At 47.0% G+C, this 21,049-nt stretch overlaps 3 protein-coding genes across 3 annotated transcripts; all 3 read right to left on the minus strand.

Annotated features, from left to right (window-relative positions):
- Window positions 1-960: 960 nt before the first annotated feature.
- Window positions 961-3,201, minus strand: N7471_013442 (uncharacterized protein; the record flags this gene model as incomplete). The annotated part of the gene is made up of 1 exon (XM_057286161.1): window positions 961-3,201. One exon carries the CDS (start codon window positions 3,199-3,201, stop codon window positions 961-963), a length of 2,241 nt encoding a protein of 746 aa, XP_057129486.1.
- A 1,235-nt stretch (window positions 3,202-4,436) lies between these two features.
- N7471_013443 (uncharacterized protein) lies at window positions 4,437-10,359 on the minus strand (the record flags this gene model as incomplete). Its single annotated transcript, XM_057286162.1, has 3 exons — window positions 4,437-4,693; window positions 5,825-9,322; window positions 9,384-10,359. The coding sequence occupies 3 exons, from the start codon at window positions 10,357-10,359 to the stop codon at window positions 4,437-4,439; spliced, it is 4,731 nt and encodes a 1,576-aa protein (XP_057129487.1).
- Window positions 10,360-18,433: 8,074 nt separating this feature from the next.
- N7471_013444 (uncharacterized protein) lies at window positions 18,434-18,790 on the minus strand (the record flags this gene model as incomplete). Its single annotated transcript, XM_057286163.1, has 1 exon — window positions 18,434-18,790. One exon carries the CDS (start codon window positions 18,788-18,790, stop codon window positions 18,434-18,436), a length of 357 nt encoding a protein of 118 aa, XP_057129488.1.
- Window positions 18,791-21,049: the final 2,259 nt, after the last annotated feature.

The raw sequence follows: 21,049 nt of genomic DNA on the forward strand, positions 1-21,049 counted from the left end.
TGCTCGACTTCGATCCGCGCCTCTGAGAGGCTCTGTGAACTCCCCTTGGGGTGACGGCATGAGAGGCTGTAACCGTTATCGTCGGATGGTTTTTAAATCGTTCCTGTGTGCCAAAGGGGCCTCGAGGTCGCTAGAATTGCGGTGGAGGCAGGCCGCAACATCGCGGACTCGTTTCCTCTGGTCGTCATTGCGTCTCTCATTGGCTCTGGAGTAACAGAGACTCCAGGTTCGTAGCCCACGCCTCGTACAGGCTGAGAAATCCGATTTCGTGGGCCTAGTTGAGTACAGTGATATTCGAAACCAGTTTGAACTCCAATATCTCTCCCTTTATTTCCCAAGGGCCAAGGCCCACCATAAGCGAACTAGTTCGTATTAGGATATCGTTCCGCGGCCTTGCATCTATCTAAGTATCCTCGATGGGAGCTAACCATATTTGGGGAGTAAGGATCATGTGATTAGGGTTTGAAAGAGAATCTCTATGTTCGCGGCATGGAAACCGATGTCGGGCGCTTCTGTAGTCACGCATGGCAACTGACAAGGCTGCCTCATTTGACTGGCCGTGATAACTTGATATCCCTCTGACACGTCCCTCCGCCTCTCCTCATGTGACTCAACTTCAGCCTGACGCGAACGTTCATACCTGGGGTCGCGTGGGAGTAGGGCTCCGAAAGGAATATGATCATTCATGAATATTCATGAATATTTGCGAATATGAATAATATGAATTGCATAATATGAATATGAATAAGAGGCATATTCATATTGCATTATTCATGAATATTCATGAATGATCATATTTATTCATATACTGAGAGAGCATACATTACCGTTCATGCTGTTACGTCTCAATACAGCAACCCCATTACATGTGCCTAAGACTCTTGTCGCAAATGCGTTCACCATCTTTAAGACGTTATATTCCCATAAATCTTGATATTATCACAATCACTTTTTGGAACGCTATTTTTGGTACTGTCCCTTAAGTAGCATAAGCCATCGCATAGTCTCCGCATTTAGACAGTGTCTTCTGAGTCCCAATACATCTCTGGCATTGCTGAACTCGCGTTCAATCCCTACCTCCGCTGATGGAATTGGCAGGTAATCTCGAGCTGCCTTTGCCATGAGTGGAAAGCTAAATACATTCGCCTTCCACCATTTGAGAACCCATTCCTCGTCTGCATCGTCAATCATATGGTGGGACCAACTCACGGGTGGCGCGTCTAGATATCTATCAATGTCTGAAAGAAGCGTCCGCTGCGATGGCTGTACTTTTCGCAGCGTCCTCCACATAGTCTCGGACATTCCCGGCGGGCGATCCACTATACACGACATGGACAACTCGTGCGGATACTCCCTCTTTAAGAACTCCCGCACTTGAGAGATGATCAGTCCCGCATCTTGCTCGCTCATCTGCGATCCGATCAAAGACGATTTAATACGCGGGTCCAGGACGGAGGCCACGTAGTAAAGAAGATTGGTGTCCATCTTCCTTGCAAATTTGTTCATCTTTTGGATTCCTCGTTCCACCGCATCCCGGATCTCGGTATCCACATCTTCAAAATCACCTTCGGCTTTTTGAACCTCGTCAAGGAGGTCGTCTAGACTCCAATAGATGGGCAAACTCTCAACAATCGTCGGACAAGATTTTGATACCGAGTTGGTGTGATCCCAGAATGGCTTAAGAACCTTCGCTACTTGTTGAAGAATCGACCATTCGTTCTCGTTTATTTGAAGGGCGTGAACTTCTGGATGCATCCGGACAAACTGTCCAAGTTCTTTCTGTAGCCGAAGGGCGTCCGCTATCATGATATAGGTTGAGTTCCATCGAGTGTCAACATCGTAGCCGACTTGCTTGGATGGTGACACATCTTTCCAATTCTGGCGGCGCTGTGGACTGCGGGCAATCCATAGGGTCAGCAGCCGGATCTTCATGATTGCTCCTTTTGTGCTGTGGGCAGAGGTGAATGTTGGGCTACTTTGCGTGGCCATGTCGTCCAGTATAGCCTTCGCCTCTCGAGCTGAGCCGGCCCTCAGGGAAGCCAGTACGTCTCTGCAAATGAGATTGATGACGTGGGCAAGGCAAGGAATGAAGCTCTGCCGTCCACGAAACCGCATAAGAGGTCTGATGCGAAATTGGTCGTCTTTATCATCATAATTCTTGAGAAGCTCGGCATGAAGACTGTCGCAGAGAGTTCCATTGTTGGCAGCATTATCCCCCGTAATTGTGAGGAGCTTTGGCGCGACGTCTAGTTCCTCGAGCATTTTCATCACAATTTCCGCAAGATTCTCCCCAGAGTGCGGTCCACATATGTCAGTGAACTCCAGAAGCTCTTCTCGCTTCTCAAACTCGGGTGAGATCCAATGACCAATGATGCCCATGATCGCTATCTGATTCTCTGATGTCCAAACATCAAGAGACAGCGCAAGCGTGCGACTACTAGTGGCTAATTCTTCTTTGACGCAAGTCCGGTTCTTGCAAAATTCCTCCCTGATCTTGTTGAAGAGAGTGTCGGCCGTCTTGATGGGTAATATAGCCCCAGTCGCTTCAAAAAGCGCCCTAAATGCCGGATGCTCCACTACCGTAAAGGGCTGTCTCGTTTGAACAACCCATTGTATCAGCATTTGTTCAAGGCCCGCCCTTTCTTTTGCAGGTGTCAAAAAATTGTCCAGGGTCGTTCCGATAGTTGAAGATGACGTGATGTCTGATCCAGAACTGATGCGGTGCTTGGCCTGGAGATGGGCTAACAAATTCGATGTGGAGCCATAGCGTGCCGAATCCCTGGACGACCAACTGCACTGCCTACAGACTAAGAGCCGATCCTTCTTTGGTGGCCCACCCTTTCGACGCCAGGTGTTGTCTAGCTCTGTGATCCAGAAATGCTCGAGGGTCCAGCTAGAGTATGACTTGGCTTTTCGTCTCTTGTAAGGCGGTGGGCTACTCTGACTGCTAGTCAATCCTGATAGCGCGGGATCTAGCGGAGCGGGCGAAGAGCTGGGAATGGGTAAGGACCGCATGGATGGCGACGTCTCTTCGCCTCCCGTAGACTCGCATGGTGCTGGCGAGCAGGGGCTCTCCATTTCACGGATATTTCCTTCCCATGGCTCAGGGAGCAGGGAGGGTGTGCCATTGTTCAGAGCATTGTAGTCGCGACGCGGAAGACGACGCGTCTTTCGCACAAATGGGTTAGGTGAGGATGCCATTCTGTATTTGTCCAGTGTCAGTAGTCCAAGTGGTACCTGGGAGCGAGGCATGGCACACCTTTAGTATCACTCGACAATATTTGATAGCCTAGCGAGTCGGAAATGAAAGGTGAGTATGAAACAATGATGTGGAAACTTCAGCTATGCTTTCGCCTGATGCAATCCCAGTAAGGTGGAAAGTTGATAGGTCTTTTCTTTACACGCGGCGGTTTCTCACTCGCGACTCTCATGGTAACCAATCTGTAACTTGGATGAGAAGTGAGTTAAAGTGGCATGGTAAACGCGTTTTTACGTGCCAATAGTCATGCTTATATTAAATCTAAATTTTGGAGTAGATCGAGTGAGAACAAGAGAAGTTATGGTAGTCGATTTAACTGGAGCAGCAAAGATGTGGAAAGACGTCTTGTAGATATATATAATTTCGCTCAACTTTCTGTAGCAACCGTTGGTCACCAAAACTAGACATTTACACCTATAAGAAATCGCGAAAAATATTCACGCAGAACACATAGAGCTTACCAATCCCTACAATATAGGGTATACACTTTAGAACATGGTTTGTATGGAAGATATTTCCTACTTATGCCTGACCGAGGCCGTGATGGCACTTGAGATACAAGTTGACGAGTGGAAACGTGTATTTCTGTAATACAAAAACCGGGGAAACGGAAGATTCATTAATGCGCGCAAAATGCATGATATGAATAATATGAATGCGAATATGAATAATGCGCTTATTCGCGCGAATACGATATTCATTTATTCATATTCGCGGGGTGCGAATATGAATATGCCCTATATTCGCATTCATTTATTCCTTTCGGAGCCCTACGTGGGAGAGCACTACATCGTGATTGCCTCTCTAGCCACCGGGAACTACGGGACCACCTCGGCTGCGACTACAGCCTCAAGCCTGCGTACCTCTCTTCCCGTCTATCCATGTTGGTCTTTTGGTGGGCATAGGCGGCGGCATCGCTCGACCCGACAAGGGTCACGATATCCGACTAGGTGACCTTGTTGTGACCCAGCCCTGTGGGATCACGGGCGGCGTCTGCTAGTACGACTTGATCAAAGCAAAGTCTGGTGACAAGCGTGAGCGTAAAAGGCTTCCAGAATCAAGGCCGATCATGAGCGGAAAGACTAGCTCCCTACTTTCTTCAACAGATGCTGGAGAAGAATCCAAAGATGGCTAAGAGATCCAAGCAAAATCCTGGCTATACTCACCTAAGGATTCGTTAACGACCGCCTTTTCGATGCTTCATGCGACCACGTCCCCGGCCCGGACTGTCAGGGCTGGGACACGGCTGATGAAGTTCAACGCGATCCTCCGATATCCACAACGAGACCATTGCATCCGGCAACACATCGTCAAAGATACGGCTACGCGCGATCGGATTGTTGCTGACCTTGGCAAGGATTGCATCTGCTTTGAGATAGAAGCGGTGGGCCTGATGAACCGCTTTCCCTGTCTGGATATCCGAGGGATCTGCGACTAAAACCAAAATTCAATGACGTAACTTCAAATTGCAGCACGTTTATTCCTTGCTTGATAATATAGCTCTAGAAATCACCTAGCTACATGTACTCAAGCTATTGTTCACCTCGAGTATGGACAGGTCTTGATTTCCAAGAAGTGAGAATGCCAAGAAACTTCCAGATCGCTGGATATTCAGTATCCGCGAACAAGATAATGGAGGGCGTCTTGGTCTGTTGGTGGGTTTCGAATCTCCTGAATCAACCATAACATCTCCTCCGGCGTTCTAGAGCGCAGCTTGGCAGCCATTCGGCTGAGGGCGACACGAAAATTTAATAGCTCGGCGGTATGAGCCTTACGTCTCCGATCACGGAATAGATCATACAGTCATTAGCGAAATCAGCTTCCGCCCCAAGCATTGCTCTTCTATTTGGCGGCCCCACTTCCAAGAGATTAGTGCGCAGTTTTTATTCAACGATCGATTATAAAGAAATTGCGATGCTGAATATAACAATACCGGCAACCGATGATACACCGTGCATACAATACAACAAATTGCCTCTGCTACCTATCACATGATATGATGTGAGAAATGAGGCTGAGAATCATGTTTATTTTGTTTGGTATGTTTTGTTTGCTTATCATATTGCTTAAATTGCCAGAACTCAGGGGTATGTATAGCTATTCAGAAAGCTTCATAGTTATCTGAGAATCCTGTAAGATCGCCGGATCTGATGCCTGTCATACGGACCCAAAAAGCGAGTAGGATAGGGCAACAAACAGCCGGCCCAGGTAATGAGAGAAAATGTCTTTAGTTTGGTAGTTTAAACAAAGGTTAGATACACTGAAAAAGCCAAGCAGGTTCATTAGGGTTCTGTGCTTCTTATTTCACTAATTTTTGAATGGCTGGATCAAGTATTATGGATCATGGACAGATTCTTTCGGTACTGAGTACTGAGAGCAAGGACTATAGCACAACGACCTAGGGAGAGAACGAAAATGAAGATATGGAGGTATTAAGAAGAACATGATAAAAGGAATCATGATGAAACCTTCAGCCTTTTGGAAGGGGGGGGGGTTGGGAGGTCGACTGATTAGCACATTGATGTTCATGGAGAAGTTTTACTATATGGTGGTATCCTCCCCGACGAGCTGCTTGGAGGGCATTTCCGTGACTTCCACCCTGGGCATTGACATCGGCCCCTTGCTCTATCAGCATCAGTGCGACCTTGTCATGTCCCCCATAACAAGCAGCTTGAAGGGCATTTCCGTAGTCTCCACCCTGGGCATTGACATCGGCTCCTCGTCCTAGCAGCATCTGTACGATCATGTCGTGTCCTCGATAACAAGCAGCCTGAAGGGCATTTCCGTAACGTCCACCCTGGGCGTTGACATCGGCTCCTCGCTCGAGCAGCATCTGTGCGATCTTGTCGTTTCCTCTAGAACACGCAGCCTGGAAGGCATTTCCGTATAATCCACCCTGGGCGTTGACATCGGCTCCTCGCTCTAGCAGCGTCTGCGTGATCTTCTCGTGTCCTCCGTAACAAGCAGCCTGAAGCGCATTTCCATCAGGTCCACCCTGGGCGTTGACATCGGCTCCTCGCTCTAGCAGCGTCTGCGTGATCTTCTCGTGTCCTCCGTAACAAGCAGCCTGAAGCGCATTTCCATCAGGTCCACTCTGGGCGTTGACATCGGCCCCTCGCTCTAGCAGCATCTGTGTGATCTTGTTGTGTCCTCCAGAACAAGCAGCCTGGAGGGCATTTTCGTGACTTCCATCCTGGGCATTGACATCGGCCCCTCGCTCAAGTATCATCTGTACGATTTTGTCCTGTCCTCCGTAACAAGCAGCCTGAAGGGCATTTCCATAGTCTCCACCCTGGGCATTGACATCGGCTCCTCGCTCCAACAGCATCTGTGCGACCTTGTCGTGTCCTCCGTAACAAGCAGCCTGGAGGGAATTTCCGTACTCTCCACCCTGGGAATTGGCACCGGCTGCTCTTTCTAGTAGCATCTGCACGATCTTATCGTGTCCTCCAGAACAAGCAGCCTGGAAGGCATTTCCGTATAATCCACCCTGGGCATTGACATCGGCTCCTCGCTCAAGTATCATCTGTACGATTTTGTCCTGTCCTCCGTAACAAGCAGCCTGAAGGGCATTTCCATAGTCTCCACCCTGGGCGTTGACATCGGCTCCTCGCTCTAGCAGCATCTGTGCGATCTTGTTGTGTCCTCCAGAACAAGCAGCCTGGAGGGCATTTCCGTAACGTCCATCCTGGGCGTTGACATCGGCTCCTCGCTCTAGCAGCATCTGTGCGATCTTGTCGTGTCCTCCAGAACAAGCAGCCTGGAAGCCATTTCCGTATAATCCATCCTGGGCGTTGACATCGGCCCCTCGCTCTAGCAGCATTTGTGCGATCTTGTTGTGTCCTCCAGAACAAGCAGCCTGGAAGGCATTTCCGTATAATCCACCCTGGGCGTTGACATCGGCTCCTCGCTCAAGTATCATCTGTACGATTTTGTCCTGTCCTCCGTAACAAGCAGCCTGAAGGGCATTTCCGTAGTCTCCACCCTGGGCATTGACATCGGCTCCTCGTCCTAGCAGCATCTGTGCGATCTTGTCGTGTCCTCCAGAACAAGCAGCCTGGAAGGCATTTCCGAAGTGTCCACCCTGGGCGTTGACATTGGCTGCTCTTTCTAGTAGCATCTGCACAATCTTATCGTGTCCTCGATAACAAGCAGCCTGAAGGGCATTTCCGTAACGTCCACCCTGGGCGTTGACATCGGCTGCTCTTTCTAGTAGCATCTGCACGATCTTATCGTGTCCTTGATAACAAGCAGCCTGAAGGGCATTTCCATCAAGTCCACTCTGGGCGTTGACATCGGCTCCTCGCTCTAGCAGAAGTTTGACGATCATACCATGTCCATTCAATGAAGCCCACGTGACTGGGTATGTTCTTCTTTGATCAGGTGTATTGATATCACTTTCATCCACGCTAAGTATAAAACGTACCTCCTGTTCATGGCCATTGAAGGCTGCCAGATGCAGTGCACTCATTATAGGAGTTTTTTCGTATGGTCTGACTGCCTTCCAAAAAATGGGAAACCACATTGAATACGGTTTCCCGATTATGTCGTATAATCGATGCACTCGGCAGGTATTTTTTTGGGTTGAAGTCAAACCCATCTTTCGTACGTGATCAGGCCAATGTGCTGCTGAATATTCCAAGAAACTTCGAGTATGTGAGCGCGAGTCGTCTTCATCGTATTCCAAATCCTCCATCAACAAGAATCTCAAACAGATCTCAGCCATCTGATCTTCCGCATGAGTCAGGCTGTTCCAGTATGCAGAATTGGGATAGCTAGAATTTTTCTTCTCAATGAGAAATTCTCTCGCTGTTTGATGGATGAGATAGATCTTCGAATTGTTTGTGAAGACAAACAAGCCGCAAAGTCGCCGGAGCTTTCCTTCTAATTGGACTGGATCTAGCTCAGCTTGTCTTATGGTTTGCGAGTCTGAGATAGTGGCAATACCCAGCGCAATGGCCATCTCTTGTATTTTCAGAGGACGTCGTGCTGCCACAATGATTTCCAAGACCTTTTTAACTACATCCATTTCATTGACTGGGACTCGGCAAAGGATCTTTTCATATGCTGCATTCACAGAAGACGGTACCAGTGTGATCGAGTTCTCTCCAGGCCGAAGGCTGTGTTTCAAGGTAGTACGGATGTCATCAATGGCTAGGTGCAGCCAAAGATATGTACGGTGTTCCATTTCAAGCAGCTTTTTTTCGACTTGATGGTGAAGTTCTGGTGACAGTGGCACTGATTCAGCTAGTTCTCTCACCCGAGTCCTCACCACCAGGTCAATCTCTTCATGGATTTGGTCATTCTGCTCTTCCCCCTTGATGTGTATATGTGGGAAAGAATCGGTGATTGCTCGAAAGTGATCCTGTATATGATCGTAGGGACGACTGGTCACCAGGAATTTCAAACAGGTTTCCTCTGTTGATGAAGATGGCTGGCGATGAAACGCTTGAAGCTTTTCGATTAGCCGGCGCTGATCGGTTTCACGACATTCATCAAGTGCATCGAATATGCAAATCGTCTTGCGTGATATGTCAGCTGATGTTGCCGCCATCAAGATCCGCCAAAGCTCGTCAACTTCTTGTCGGAGCGCACCCCCATTCTTTTCCCAGGTCGGAATGGCATGTGTCAAGAGATCAGACTGCTGGCTGAAGAGCTGATGAAGTACCGAACATAGTGCCGTAGCAAGATTGTTCTGGTCATCATTGTCTTTGAAGAAAAAGTAACATATTCTCACAGTTGGATGAGAGGACTCTGAGTAATCATCGATTATTGATCTGGCTAAGACCGACTTGCCACAGCCTGGGTCAGCCGACACCCAGAGAAGGTCGTTGCAATTGCTCTCCCTCCAACGGATGCATTCAGGGCTTTGGAAAGCCCATCGACAGGTTCCCTCAGCTCGTTTAGGGTTTATGTTCTTTTGCTCCGCGTAGTTAACGACTTTGAACACTTGGTAACAAAGGCGCTGTTGATCCGTTAAGACTCTTGCTTTCTGTTCACTAAAGTGCCGTTCGTTTTGACTGTATGCTTGATCTAAGCGATGTTGGATGCCTTTCAGCTCCTCTAAGTAATGCCCAAGTCAATATATGCTGACAAAACCATTAAAAGATTGCGCTAGTCTAACCAGACACAACAGCACCTATCCTCTCCTCGGCTTCAATTCTGTTAAGAGGAATTCTCTGTAGGAGATCCTTCGTATATGCAGCTGCCACCATAGCTGCATGCCCTTGCCACGCTTTGTTCTTGTGCGAGTCCGAGTAGTCACAGATACCCCGGATAACTAGGCATGGAAAAGTATTCATCAGCCCCGCAGCTTCCATTTCGAAACAGAGAACGTCTTTCTCCGCGGCAAGCCGATCTCGAATCAAAGCATCCTTCATCAGCTGATTACCAGAAGCAATCAGGCCATAGTGAATGGCAGGGTTATCTTCGTCTTCGGCCCGCTCATTTCGTGTTACCAACGTCGAAGGATCAACCGCACATACAGCGCAACCTGCTTGGCGATGGATAACTTCGGCAAGAAACAGCCTATCCGTGATTGGTTCTGGCCGTTTGTAATTCCGACGTAGTCTGATGTTCTTTCCAAGAATGCCGTTGATAGCCTTCTCGAGCTGATGCCCGTTTCTCTCATATTGTGTTCGGATACCCGCCATTGCAGCGCGCAAAATAGCCGGTGGCTGATTCAAGAACCGTGTGTGCTGAAAGCTTTGGTCCTGGATCGACTTGCCAAAATCGTATTGAAACACACCACTCTCGCCACCGCCAGGCGCACTGACCACAACATCGCCCAAACGAATATCATGGTTCTCGCTTGGTACACCCCCGCCAATCCCGACCATGAGGCCGATCCTGATGTTGTGAAAACTGTTGAGCATGTTTGTCGCTACACTAGCCGCGGAAGCTGTTCCATATTCACCATCGGGCAAGACGGCGATGACAACGTTGTGTTCGCCCATCCTACCTAACGTATAGTCGTTGGCATCGTTTGGCGACACAAAGCTCGGTTTGTCGTGCTCTTCATCGAGAAACTCTTGTGCGGCAATGTACTCCACGGGTACGGCGCAAATCCAGCCCACAGTGTACCCCGCAGGATCTGACATGGCTTCAACGCGAGAGAAAAAGCCTGAAAATCAGTTACCCGCGTGACCTTTCGAAAGTCCTGATGTCTAGTGTGCAATAGAGGCCTAACTCAAGGGGACAATATATGTTACTATGAGCAAAGGAGAGCGGAGGAGGCTTGGGAGAAGGAAAGAAGCCCTGTAAGATAGAGGGAAAATATTTGCCAACCGGAGAGGCTCAGCCTCATGATGAACAGGACGTGCAGCAGCGGGCGGTTAGAGAAACGACGCTATTGGCAGAAGCCGTCTTCTCCACCCACCGAAGCAAAGAAATGCCAAGATCAGCCTTGGAATGCACTTATCTTGTCCAATTTATTATGTGAGGCAGCTGACGATTGTTGGTAGAGATATCTTGACCTTCCATGATGTCCCATTCTTGGGGAAGTCTGTTCTGCGGCATTGGCAACGGGGCGCGCCGCACCGAAACCCCCTCAAGGCCAAGTTTCGTGGACCCACTTCCACCGAAAGGGGCACTAATAACAAATCAACCCCGCCTTGACCTCTCTCAGTAGGTCACGTGTTGTCTGACGGTATGGAAATACCATAATCCGCACCATCAAACCAGAATATCATATAATATTATCGGGGACAATGACTCACTATTCCGCGATTCAGGTAAACATCAGCATCTAATCTTCGAATCATGAGGGCGGTCACAACTCTGCGTCTTTGGCCTAAGTCAAGACCCCACGTAACAGCGGAAACAAAGCAAATCTTCAAATTAGTTGCAAGGAAAAAATGATTTTACTGTGAACGTAATCTGCCATTTATTAATTTGATGTGGTTCAACTGATAATTATTCATGGAAGCAGTGACTTGAGGGCGGCAACTATCGATGGATCTTTCCTAGCCAGTCGCCTTGCGAGAAAATAATCGGTCACGTGCATTAGGCAATATTGAGCACATTCCAACCAAAAACCATGCCTTCAAATGTTGACTTCATTTGAATTGGTAATTTCGCTGTAAATTACAACTCGATACATTCAGGAGGGATTTTTTTATTGATACCTGTTGAATAAATTTTGGCGCTAGTACCTTAGCAGTAGGTCCCGAGAAAAGAAAAGCAAGTGTTAGGGAGGAAGCTGATTTCGCTAGTGACTATACAAGCACTGGCGACTTTGAGCCATACATGTCGCGCAAGAGTTTATTTGTACCAGATAACTGCACTGGGTTACATGTAGCACCGTCGTCGAATGGAGAAACGATATTTCAAACCTTAGACTATTTTTTTTAACACTCGGTACAGGCCAGAGAGACATTGCTGGATGCTGAATCCCTTATTGTCAAACTCCACGGTGTTGGTTTATCGCACTCTGTACCCTCAAGCCGCAAGTCGAAAGTCCGGCAATCGTCGAAGCTCTTTGCCTATCTCGACAGACTCTTCGGGAGCTGACTCTAAAAATTGCGGATAAGTGCATTGTTGATAGCAAAGTTGTCGAAATTTACTCACTTGGGGGTTTCAGCGTTCTGGAAAACCTTGCGGCCCATGAGTCTGATCTATATAGTGATGTTATATTTCCTCCCTCGTTGGTTTCTCTGGAACTCTTGTCGTTTGAAAGTGAACCAACTTTTCCTTTCTTTGGTCCGGACTACACGAGCCTCCCCAACTCACTCCAAGCCATTTTATCTTATAGCAAAAAGCCGGACATTTGGCAACAGAAGCTTGAACATTCCCCGCCTCCCCGTCATATCAAGGTAGAAACTCGCTTCTGTGATGACAGTCTTCCAAAGGGGGTTATTCGAAGGCCCCACTGCCCTTCGTAACAATCTCTTTATTTGTTCACAGATGGTCGAGTCTTTTTGTTTATTTCCCCGGGGGGATTAGGCGTAGCGAGAAAAATGGAAGGAATTTCCTCCTTAAATGGCCAAGAACATTGATTCTATTTTTCCCCCTTATATCCTTTTTTGTTGATGCTCTCCTTTTTCACTATGTGCATTTTCTGTTTACGTATTTTTATTATTCGTGGTATTAGGAGAGAGGGGCGGAATAGGTGAGGCTGAGGCATAATACTCTCAAAACCAGAATACTCTTTTCGCCTTGGTTATGGGGATTGTTGCCAGTTCAAAGAAAGAGCTGAGTTGGCACCTAATCTCAAAGTAGTCTAGAGACCTAGCTCCGAGTTCTATTGAATGTATTACCTGGTAAGCTACAGTACGAATACTTGCGCAGATTTATATCTAGATTAGCGTAATGTACCTAGCTTTTGTTCACAATAGGAAGAGTGTTTCAAATAGACTTGCCCAAGCTTTGAGATGGACAATCTTCAAACTGTGTTCACTACCAGATCCGCTTTTCCCAGCCAACAATGTCCCCTCTGATTCCATCGCTCATAATTGGAGATACCCGAGGGCATCTAGGCCCTTGCAATACTGTACACCAGGCACGCTTTACTGTTGATTCAACGATCAAGCCTAGGTCTCTGGTTGAACCTGTACCAGCAGGGGTATCAGCCACAACAGTTTGAATAACGCCACTAACAGTGTTGTACAAGAGGCATCCTTGTGACTTTCTGCAAATCCCGGACCGGGAATCTGATCGCTTTAAGATTGCGGGTCCAAATGACCGTCCGTGGTCCCTGTTCACAGCCGGACCTAGCCCTCTGAAAGCCAAAAGCTAGGGTTGTCATAGACTTCTGATCAACTCGTACGCCTCAAAAAAATGTAGGTTCTGTAATGGCGGCCTCACGGCGCCCGTACCTAGTGGAAGTACGTAATTGCGCTGCCACATAAATTGCCCGTAGCCTTCAGCCTGATGTCAACCGGATGCAGACATATAAAGGCGAGGCATTCCAGCATTGATCCGAGACCCGTTTTGTTCTAGAACACATATCCCAAGTTCCGTTAGGCTTGAACGTAAGTCTTTGTATTATCCAGGAAATATTATACATACTAAATCTGCCTAGAATGAAAGGAACTGTTTCCTGGTTTTGCGTATCTTGCCATGATAGTGATTCCTATCGCATGAAGATCAGATTTATAGGACATGAGCCTGGATCCTATCTTGTTTGCGTTTGGTCATATTTACTCCCTGCTAAGCGGCGCATCAACATCAATACACTATGTGCAAATTGCATAGAGGCAACCAATCTCCGATCATCGAAGGAACAGCGGGCGTTCATCCACAAGAAGAAGGATCAAATCATCTTTAAAAGGAGCCTTACTTGGGCAAAGCAGGAATGGGATTTTTGGGTGACTTGTCGCGAATGTCAACGCCTCAACGAATCTTTGCAACAGAATGAGGGTTTGCATGTTCATCTCGTTGGTGGTGTTAGTATATATTAGACTTCTCGGAATTGAATCCCCAAGATGGTGCGGATCAGGTAATTCGGCCTAGGGCAAGTTTTGTATATACTAAATTTGTCCAACAGAAATGATACCAAATCAAATTGGCAGCACAGACGCGGCATAACCGTTCAATTGAGGAATGTTGAGAAATAGGGCATAAGCACTTTTTGATGTCACCCAGCATTGTTCAGCGCCTCGACAGGCAACAAATGAATCGTTTTTGAAACCTGACCTTGTTGCACTAGTACGGTGATATACTAAGATCGCCCCACTCGATGAACAGTTCATCGGTCAGCAACTGTTGCTCTTTCACTCCTCAAGTGAAAAACGCACCCTTTAGTAAGGCTTTAATATTCAAGATGGCCCTTTTACAGCAAGGATCGGCTTGCTACCACATGTCGCCAGTGTATGTCAGCCGAAGGGTGCCCAAACCTATCATGCCAGATATTTTTCTCATCGTTCGGCCATAGTTGATAGCGGAAATCCTGGGCATCAAGTATAGCCGGATGCACTATTTCGATCTTTGCGACTCTGGGCCCCAGTTTCCCCTTTAGGATTGGCTCCTCAAGAGTCTGGTAATTTGACCCTCCGTAGGGGTTGTATCTTTGTGGGGGTGGCGGTGATAGGACGGTGACTACACCTCCATCTTGCGCAATGTGATAGGCGAACATAGCAGAGGCACCTTTCATATATTTGCTCCATTTTTTGCTAGATTTTCGGGGCCACAAGCATTGCGGTTGCTCATGAAACATCAAAGGCCCCATAGCCGTAGTTAATGTCTGCATTTCGTTTTCATCGGCCCAACCTTGTACAAGTTGACGGTCTAGTCCACTCCACATGACCTGGCATCCTTGTTGCCACTGATCATCGTGGAATTGGTGGCAGATCTGGTTCGATTCTCCTACAGTAAGGAATTTGCGAAATTCTTCAATAGAGGCTGACGAGCACATGTGTATTTTGCTACTAGGGCCAAGAACACATGTTCGTAGAAGTGGTTGGGGTCGTTGGGTCGTTATGTAGAAGAAAGTGCTGATTACGATACTCCAGTGTATTTCTTGGGGAATGAGGTAGAGTATGATATCACCTCAGGGCGGTCTCGACCCTAGGAGCGACTCGTAAACAAACATAAACGAATTTAATACTGTGGTACATTACAGTAAAATTCGAAAACAGGTTACCCCTTCAGCACACGCTTTGTCTTTCGGCCTGTAACCGATACTAGTTTAAGCCTTATTCAGATAGGCTGTAAGTGTATCTTGTCTATGAGTGGCTAATAACTTACCGCCTATCCTAATAGAGATTAAATTTGTTTCTGGTACGGGCTGAGAAACACAGTCTGTCTGCCGAAGGGGTGAACTGTTTTCGAATTTTACTGTACGGTAACCGACCGAGACTCATCCATAGAAGTACAATTATTAAGAGGATTCTGCAAGAATTACAGAGCGGTGAAAAACAATTGGTTAATGCTTCCCGGATTTACTTTTCGGGAATGAAGTCGTAAGAGTGTAGAGGTATAACTGATTTCGAATACTACTGTACTGTACTGTATACATAGTCTCACTGTCTATTCAACGCCTGTCCCATACAACTTGGACATTATGTGGGAAATATTCAGCCTATCATATCGGGTTGGTAAAGTAGTTATCTGTTCGCATAAATTATTAAAGAATCTCTGGGCCAGTGAGTTTTCTGGTAGGATATGTTTGGCTGCTTTTTTTTAAATATCTTGGCTAGCCACCCTGCATACCTTAGAACAGAAACCAAGTAGTTCAAAGGAAGAAATTACATTTTTTATAGAAGTGTTTCCACTTGCCACTAATCCGTTTCCCTTGGCCAGGATACATGCTGGACGGCTGTGGATAATGGTATTGGGTTTATCCAGTGAGGTTTGAGCGATATTTGATTTGTGGGAAGTGGTGATTTCAGAGAATAGATAGGATTTCTCCAAGATGTCAAGCGTAAGTTTGAATGTCTGTGTGGGTTTTATAACTTTTATAAAGACAGTGGAAGACTTTGATGAGAATGAATGTACCACGGTACCACCCCAGCTGGAAAGGCCTACAGCCTTCTAAGTCAGATTAATTGATGTCTGTTATTAGTATCCGGCTATATTTACCCGGGCTGTTTAGCTAAATAATCTTTCGCGTCATCGTTAAGTTTCAGGCAAAGTGAAATAACTCCCCCGCACTTAGACCTTCTGGCACTATTTGAAGCTATAGGCACTTTAAAAATCCACCCTGTGGGAACAGTTTGCAGGTCGGGTATAATTTTGTCTGCCGTGGGACACCCGGTTTGAGAAGACCAGACATTGTTTTTGATAGTTATTTTTTCGTTGGCACTAGATTTGCGAAAAAGAATACATCCGAATGGCTAATGATACATAAAATGACACAGAGATCTTCTCAATGCCTAATGTCATTCGCTTAAGTACCATTGCTGCATTCTACTCTTGCTAACCTTCAATTCGATGTCGCACCCTCTTTAACTAAACAATGTCAAATTTAATTTGTAAAATACCGGTAAGTAGCTAGAAACGAACTTGATAGAATGTGACTAACTGCGTGGCTCGTTAGATTCCTTGCCAGAGCGAACCGAGCCCCCCATCTGACCTCGTAGATACTGATGTAAGTCAAGTATTTCTGCGGATATGTGTTACAATGCTTACTATAATCCATTTTCTAAGGTAGGTGATCGCTTAATTGAGACTGTACTTTATCTAGAACAGCTAGATCCTTATTCCAGGAAGGCAATAGCAAATTATGTCGAAGGAAAATGTCATCTTTTCACTATTCAGAACCACATTTATTGTGAACCACAAAGCTGTGAAACCCACTTACAGACCTTAACGTTGCATCCGCAAGATGCAACTTCTGAAGTACAGTCGGCTTATTGTATAGAGCCAAACGCCCCAGCCGGTCCATCGAGACATCAGGCATCCTATAACGCAAGCCCAACTCCAGTACCATCTTTTGATGCTTATCTAGATTACTCAGCCTACAACGCAGCTTGCGATTTCTTTCAATCCATCAAGGCAGAGATTGATCCCTTATACTATGGAGCCCTCGATTACATGGCATCCCAAAACATGCTTTTTGATGATATGGACCACGATTCGAGCAGAGCCACATGTGCCATCAAAGCAGGGTTATCATGGCTCCGACGTGATATGGGGCAGTTTATTGATCTCCACCTCTCGTCTTGGCTAGAAAATGGACTTTGGCCAAAAGACCCAGTCTTTGAGAGGGACGAACCAGGGAATTTAAAGGATCTCTCTTCGGACATGATATACGCTGGTTTAGATAAAGATCCTGAAACGCAAAGAATTCTTCAGCGGCTGTCAAGAATCCGATTGTTCTTATGGTTTGAAAAATGCAGAACGATGTTTGCTGGTCGGGTCGATGGAGGGTCTTCGAACCCGGACTCTTCGGCAGTAGATTACCTCCTACGACACTACCATACCAACTGGGACAAAATGGATAAAAATTCAAAAGACACTTATCGGCAACGTTTCTATACAGAGAGAAGCAGAGGGAAACGATGGGCTCAAATGGTGAACTATCTAGGAGCAGGCATCCTTATCACTTGTGGAAAAGATATGGACACTCAATTGTGCAGTCTTCCGCCCCTGAGCCATTAATTTTATAATATTAATAAAGATATTCAGGAATAAGAGCACCTGTTCGATGAAGATGCTGCATGTTGCGGTAAATATTATCATCAACCTTTTTCCAGCCTCGCGACAAGTCGTGCAGGAGTTCAGCGAGGCCGCGGTGATATTTTTGAGAAAAGGCCATTTCTCGCAGGAGAGTTATCACAAGTGGCGTGCTTCGATTCAAAATCTCCCTCTAGAAGAAGGCCTTCAAACCTCCAGTGAAAGTCAGTTGCAACAACGACTATGGCATAATGTAGCTGACCTGGGTAATGTTGATTTGACAAGGGGTGAACTTGAGCTCTGAGTTTATAACAATAGAGCAACTTTATATTACAGGATGAATCGAAATCAGTTTCACCATTTACTCGCAGAAATTATTTCTCGAACCCTCTTTGAAACTTACTAGGCTCACTTTGCTTTAGCGCGTTTCAAATTACCGAAATGTATTGTAAGGAATATCACATGATAGCCTACTGCGTACTTTAGATGAACTAGCCATACAGTCGGGTGTTCTCGTAAGCAATTTGTATTATCACCACCGACTAAGTGTCTATCAACATGCTGCGAACACACTCTCTATCAAAGCTTAATCCGTGATCTAACCTGTAATGCGAGACCTGCCAGATTACTGACTTCGTGTTGGATGACAGCTTCCCAGTTCCCGTTCTTGTGCCAGATTTTCACTGCATTGGATTTTCTCTTGACAACGTACAACGTCCATCTAAAAATGGTGCATCAATTCTATTCGTCCTTGACCAATTATTCTGACAGCAGGTCGGAACTGGTCCGCCAGCAGGAAAATAACTTCGATCTGCAAATGCCATATTTAGATACTAATTACAAGACAAGAAAGTATGATTTCACATCTGCCGACCCTCTCACTTGGCCGAGAGGGAACGGCGGGGGCGGGGTATGCAAACGACGGCGAAATTCAAAAAGCCTCGATCGGAATGTCTGATAGCATTGGGCAATCCGCGCCAAGACATTCAGCGTGACATATACGGCGCGCCTCATCGGCTTCACCAAATATGGATGGCAAGATTTATCAAAATGGAAATATTCCATCTCACTCAATGCAGTATCGTTCGTTCATCGTCACCATCGCAAAGGCCACAATTCTCATTCCGTCCTCCTCACGCTCGAGTCGAACGCGGGGAGCCAAGGCATGCCCGGGAGACGTCTCACAAAGAGCACCTGTGCAAGCGCGAGATTTGGCATGCACATGCAAAGCATCTGGCGCATCGCGAAGAATTCTCTGCTAGGAACCTCTGTGAGCGCTGGTAACATTTCGAAAAGGAAGATGGTACCAACTTTGGAGTAGATACGGTTAGACGGACACAACCGAACGTCGTAAGACAACAGCTGTCGCCCTAGTTCGAAGTAAATTGTGGTAGGGTCCGCTAGATGATTGGATTCGATTTTCTTGCGCAGATTATTGGCGGTTACGGATTTGCTGCATTTTAGCTCGGAGGGCATTTAAGCTTCTTCGGTTGTCAAGCGCACTTCGAAAGTTATGCCCACTTCGAGCTGACTCATGCTCAATTTGACGATCACGCTCACTTCGAGAGTCATGCTCACTTCGAGCAAACGCACGCTGAATTCGATCAAGGTCACGCTCACTTAGACGACGGACGAGCTTGATAATTATGATACCTTGAGCGGTTTTTTCCTCGAATACCAAAATCCAAGTGTCAGATTGAAATTGAGAAAGTATTCTAACGCATTCCGAGTCGTCCATATCAGGTAAGCCAGTGATGTGAAGGCATTTCTGCTCGGAATCAAATGATAAAGTCGTTGCCGGATTGTGAGTGTGCAAAATTTCCGAAAGTTGATCAACCGCCGACTGGCCAGATTCATCGTATTCATGTCTTACGATCGAAATAGGTCTCTTCATTTTGGATTTATCGTGCTGTGCACAATGTCAAATTCAAACTTATGCGAGGATAGAAGAACAGAGTGTCTAGTCCCGAGGGGAAAAATGTGGCCTTTTAATAAGCCCAAGAAGACGGAAAGAAAGGGCAGAATCCTAGGTGGGCCTCGGTAGGATTAGCGCCCTCCGTTTAGTACCCCGATTGCGATGACCAGCCTAACCTATCCCCGATCCCCTTTTTCAAGTGTACGAATGGAGATGCGAGATCGCGTTCTGTTGCTTATTGCAAAACTAACGCATGGTCTAACGGGCACGTTTTCTAGGTCCGCAGCTTTGAGATGGCTCCCACCCTCTATTTAGCTTGTCCAATCGATCAAGGTTGTAGGACCCCCCAGAAACCATACGAGTATAATACAGAAGCTATTTTTAAGCTGTTATTTATGACTGTACTGCCCTGAAACGAACGAAGTGAGAGGAAGGGTTTACCTTCGTGCCCAGGGAGTACCCCTGTTGTCGAGAAACTTTATTTTTGATATTGCTGTTAGCCAAACTCTGCCTTCTAATTCGCTACTTCAGTTCCCCACTTTCGCTTTATTGGCTACTTCTTCTACGCACGCCCTCTTCTGATTGCTGTTTAACATTCCGCTCTTTAGGGTTAGTGTTGGCGGTTTTCATCCTTACTTACTGGCTCTTTCCTCTATAGCCCTAAAAGCTGGCTCCCTAACCCTAGTGTCCGTGCTTCATACTTGGTGCTTATTCGTTATACCCTCACGTTCATTGCTTGCATGCTTTTGCTACGCACTTCTTTAAAGTCTTCTTCTAATTGGCCTGCAACCAGTTTGTCCTTCATGTTCGATTATATATAGGAAGCGGGGTTAGGCCGCAATGCGCCAAACTCTCGCTCTCTGAACATAGAGCAAAACCAACCTCCTTACGGAATGCTCTTTGCAGCGCCCTCCCCCCCCCCCTGTCAGTCCGGTCGTTGGACGTTAATCAGGGTACCTACAGCAGCAGGGCCCCCCCTGCTCGTTCCGTGGTTACACTTGACCAGGGTGCCTTGAGCAGCAGGGATCCCCTGCCCGTTCAGTTGTTGGTTTTGACCAGGATACTTACTGCAGCAGGGCCCCCCTGCCCGTTCGGTGATTGGGCTTGACTAGGGTGCCTTGAGCAGCAGGAATCCCCTGCCCGTTCGGTTGTTGGTTTTGACCAGGATACTTACTGCAGCAGGGCCCCCCTGCCCGTTCGTGGGCCGGACTTTTACCCGCAACAGCAGGGAACCCCTGTCCGTTCGGTGATTGGACTTGACTAGGGTGCCTTGAGCAGCAGGGACCCCCGGTCAGTTTGACGGATCTAGTGGTAACATGTCAAGATGGATCCAGGTCTTGAGTCCGATCCGTGGCCTGGTTCAGGAGGGTAGCAGCTCAAATTTTGTTGAACCTATCGGAGCCACTTAAATGTGCCCCGTTAACGCTATTGGTGTGATGTGACCAACATATTCGTTGGATATGCACCATCTAATTAGCCAACATCGAGTCGAAGCCTGCGAACGGAATCATATCGAGCAGGGTCCTCCTATTTGTCCAGCGGTTGAGTCTTGATTCCATGACCCAACATGCAGCAACAGAGGTACAAAAGATTCGAAGCAAGAGTTACATCAACCACGGTTCCTTGTTCGTCCAGCGATCGAGCCCAACCTCTGGTTGAACCTGTAGCAGCAGAAATTTCAACTTGAACGGTTTGAATAGTGTAACCGGGGAAGAGTGGGGCTCGGTAAGGTTCAGCAAGCACCCTTGTGCCCTTCAGCTAATACCGGTTGTCAACGCCCAACACTACAACGCACCTCGTCCCCGATCACCCACTGGCTC

This window comes from Penicillium samsonianum (genome assembly GCF_028829775.1).
Source record: "Penicillium samsonianum strain IBT 33392 chromosome Unknown utg000009l_segment0_segment0, whole genome shotgun sequence".
NCBI lineage: Eukaryota > Fungi > Ascomycota > Eurotiomycetes > Eurotiales > Aspergillaceae > Penicillium > Penicillium samsonianum.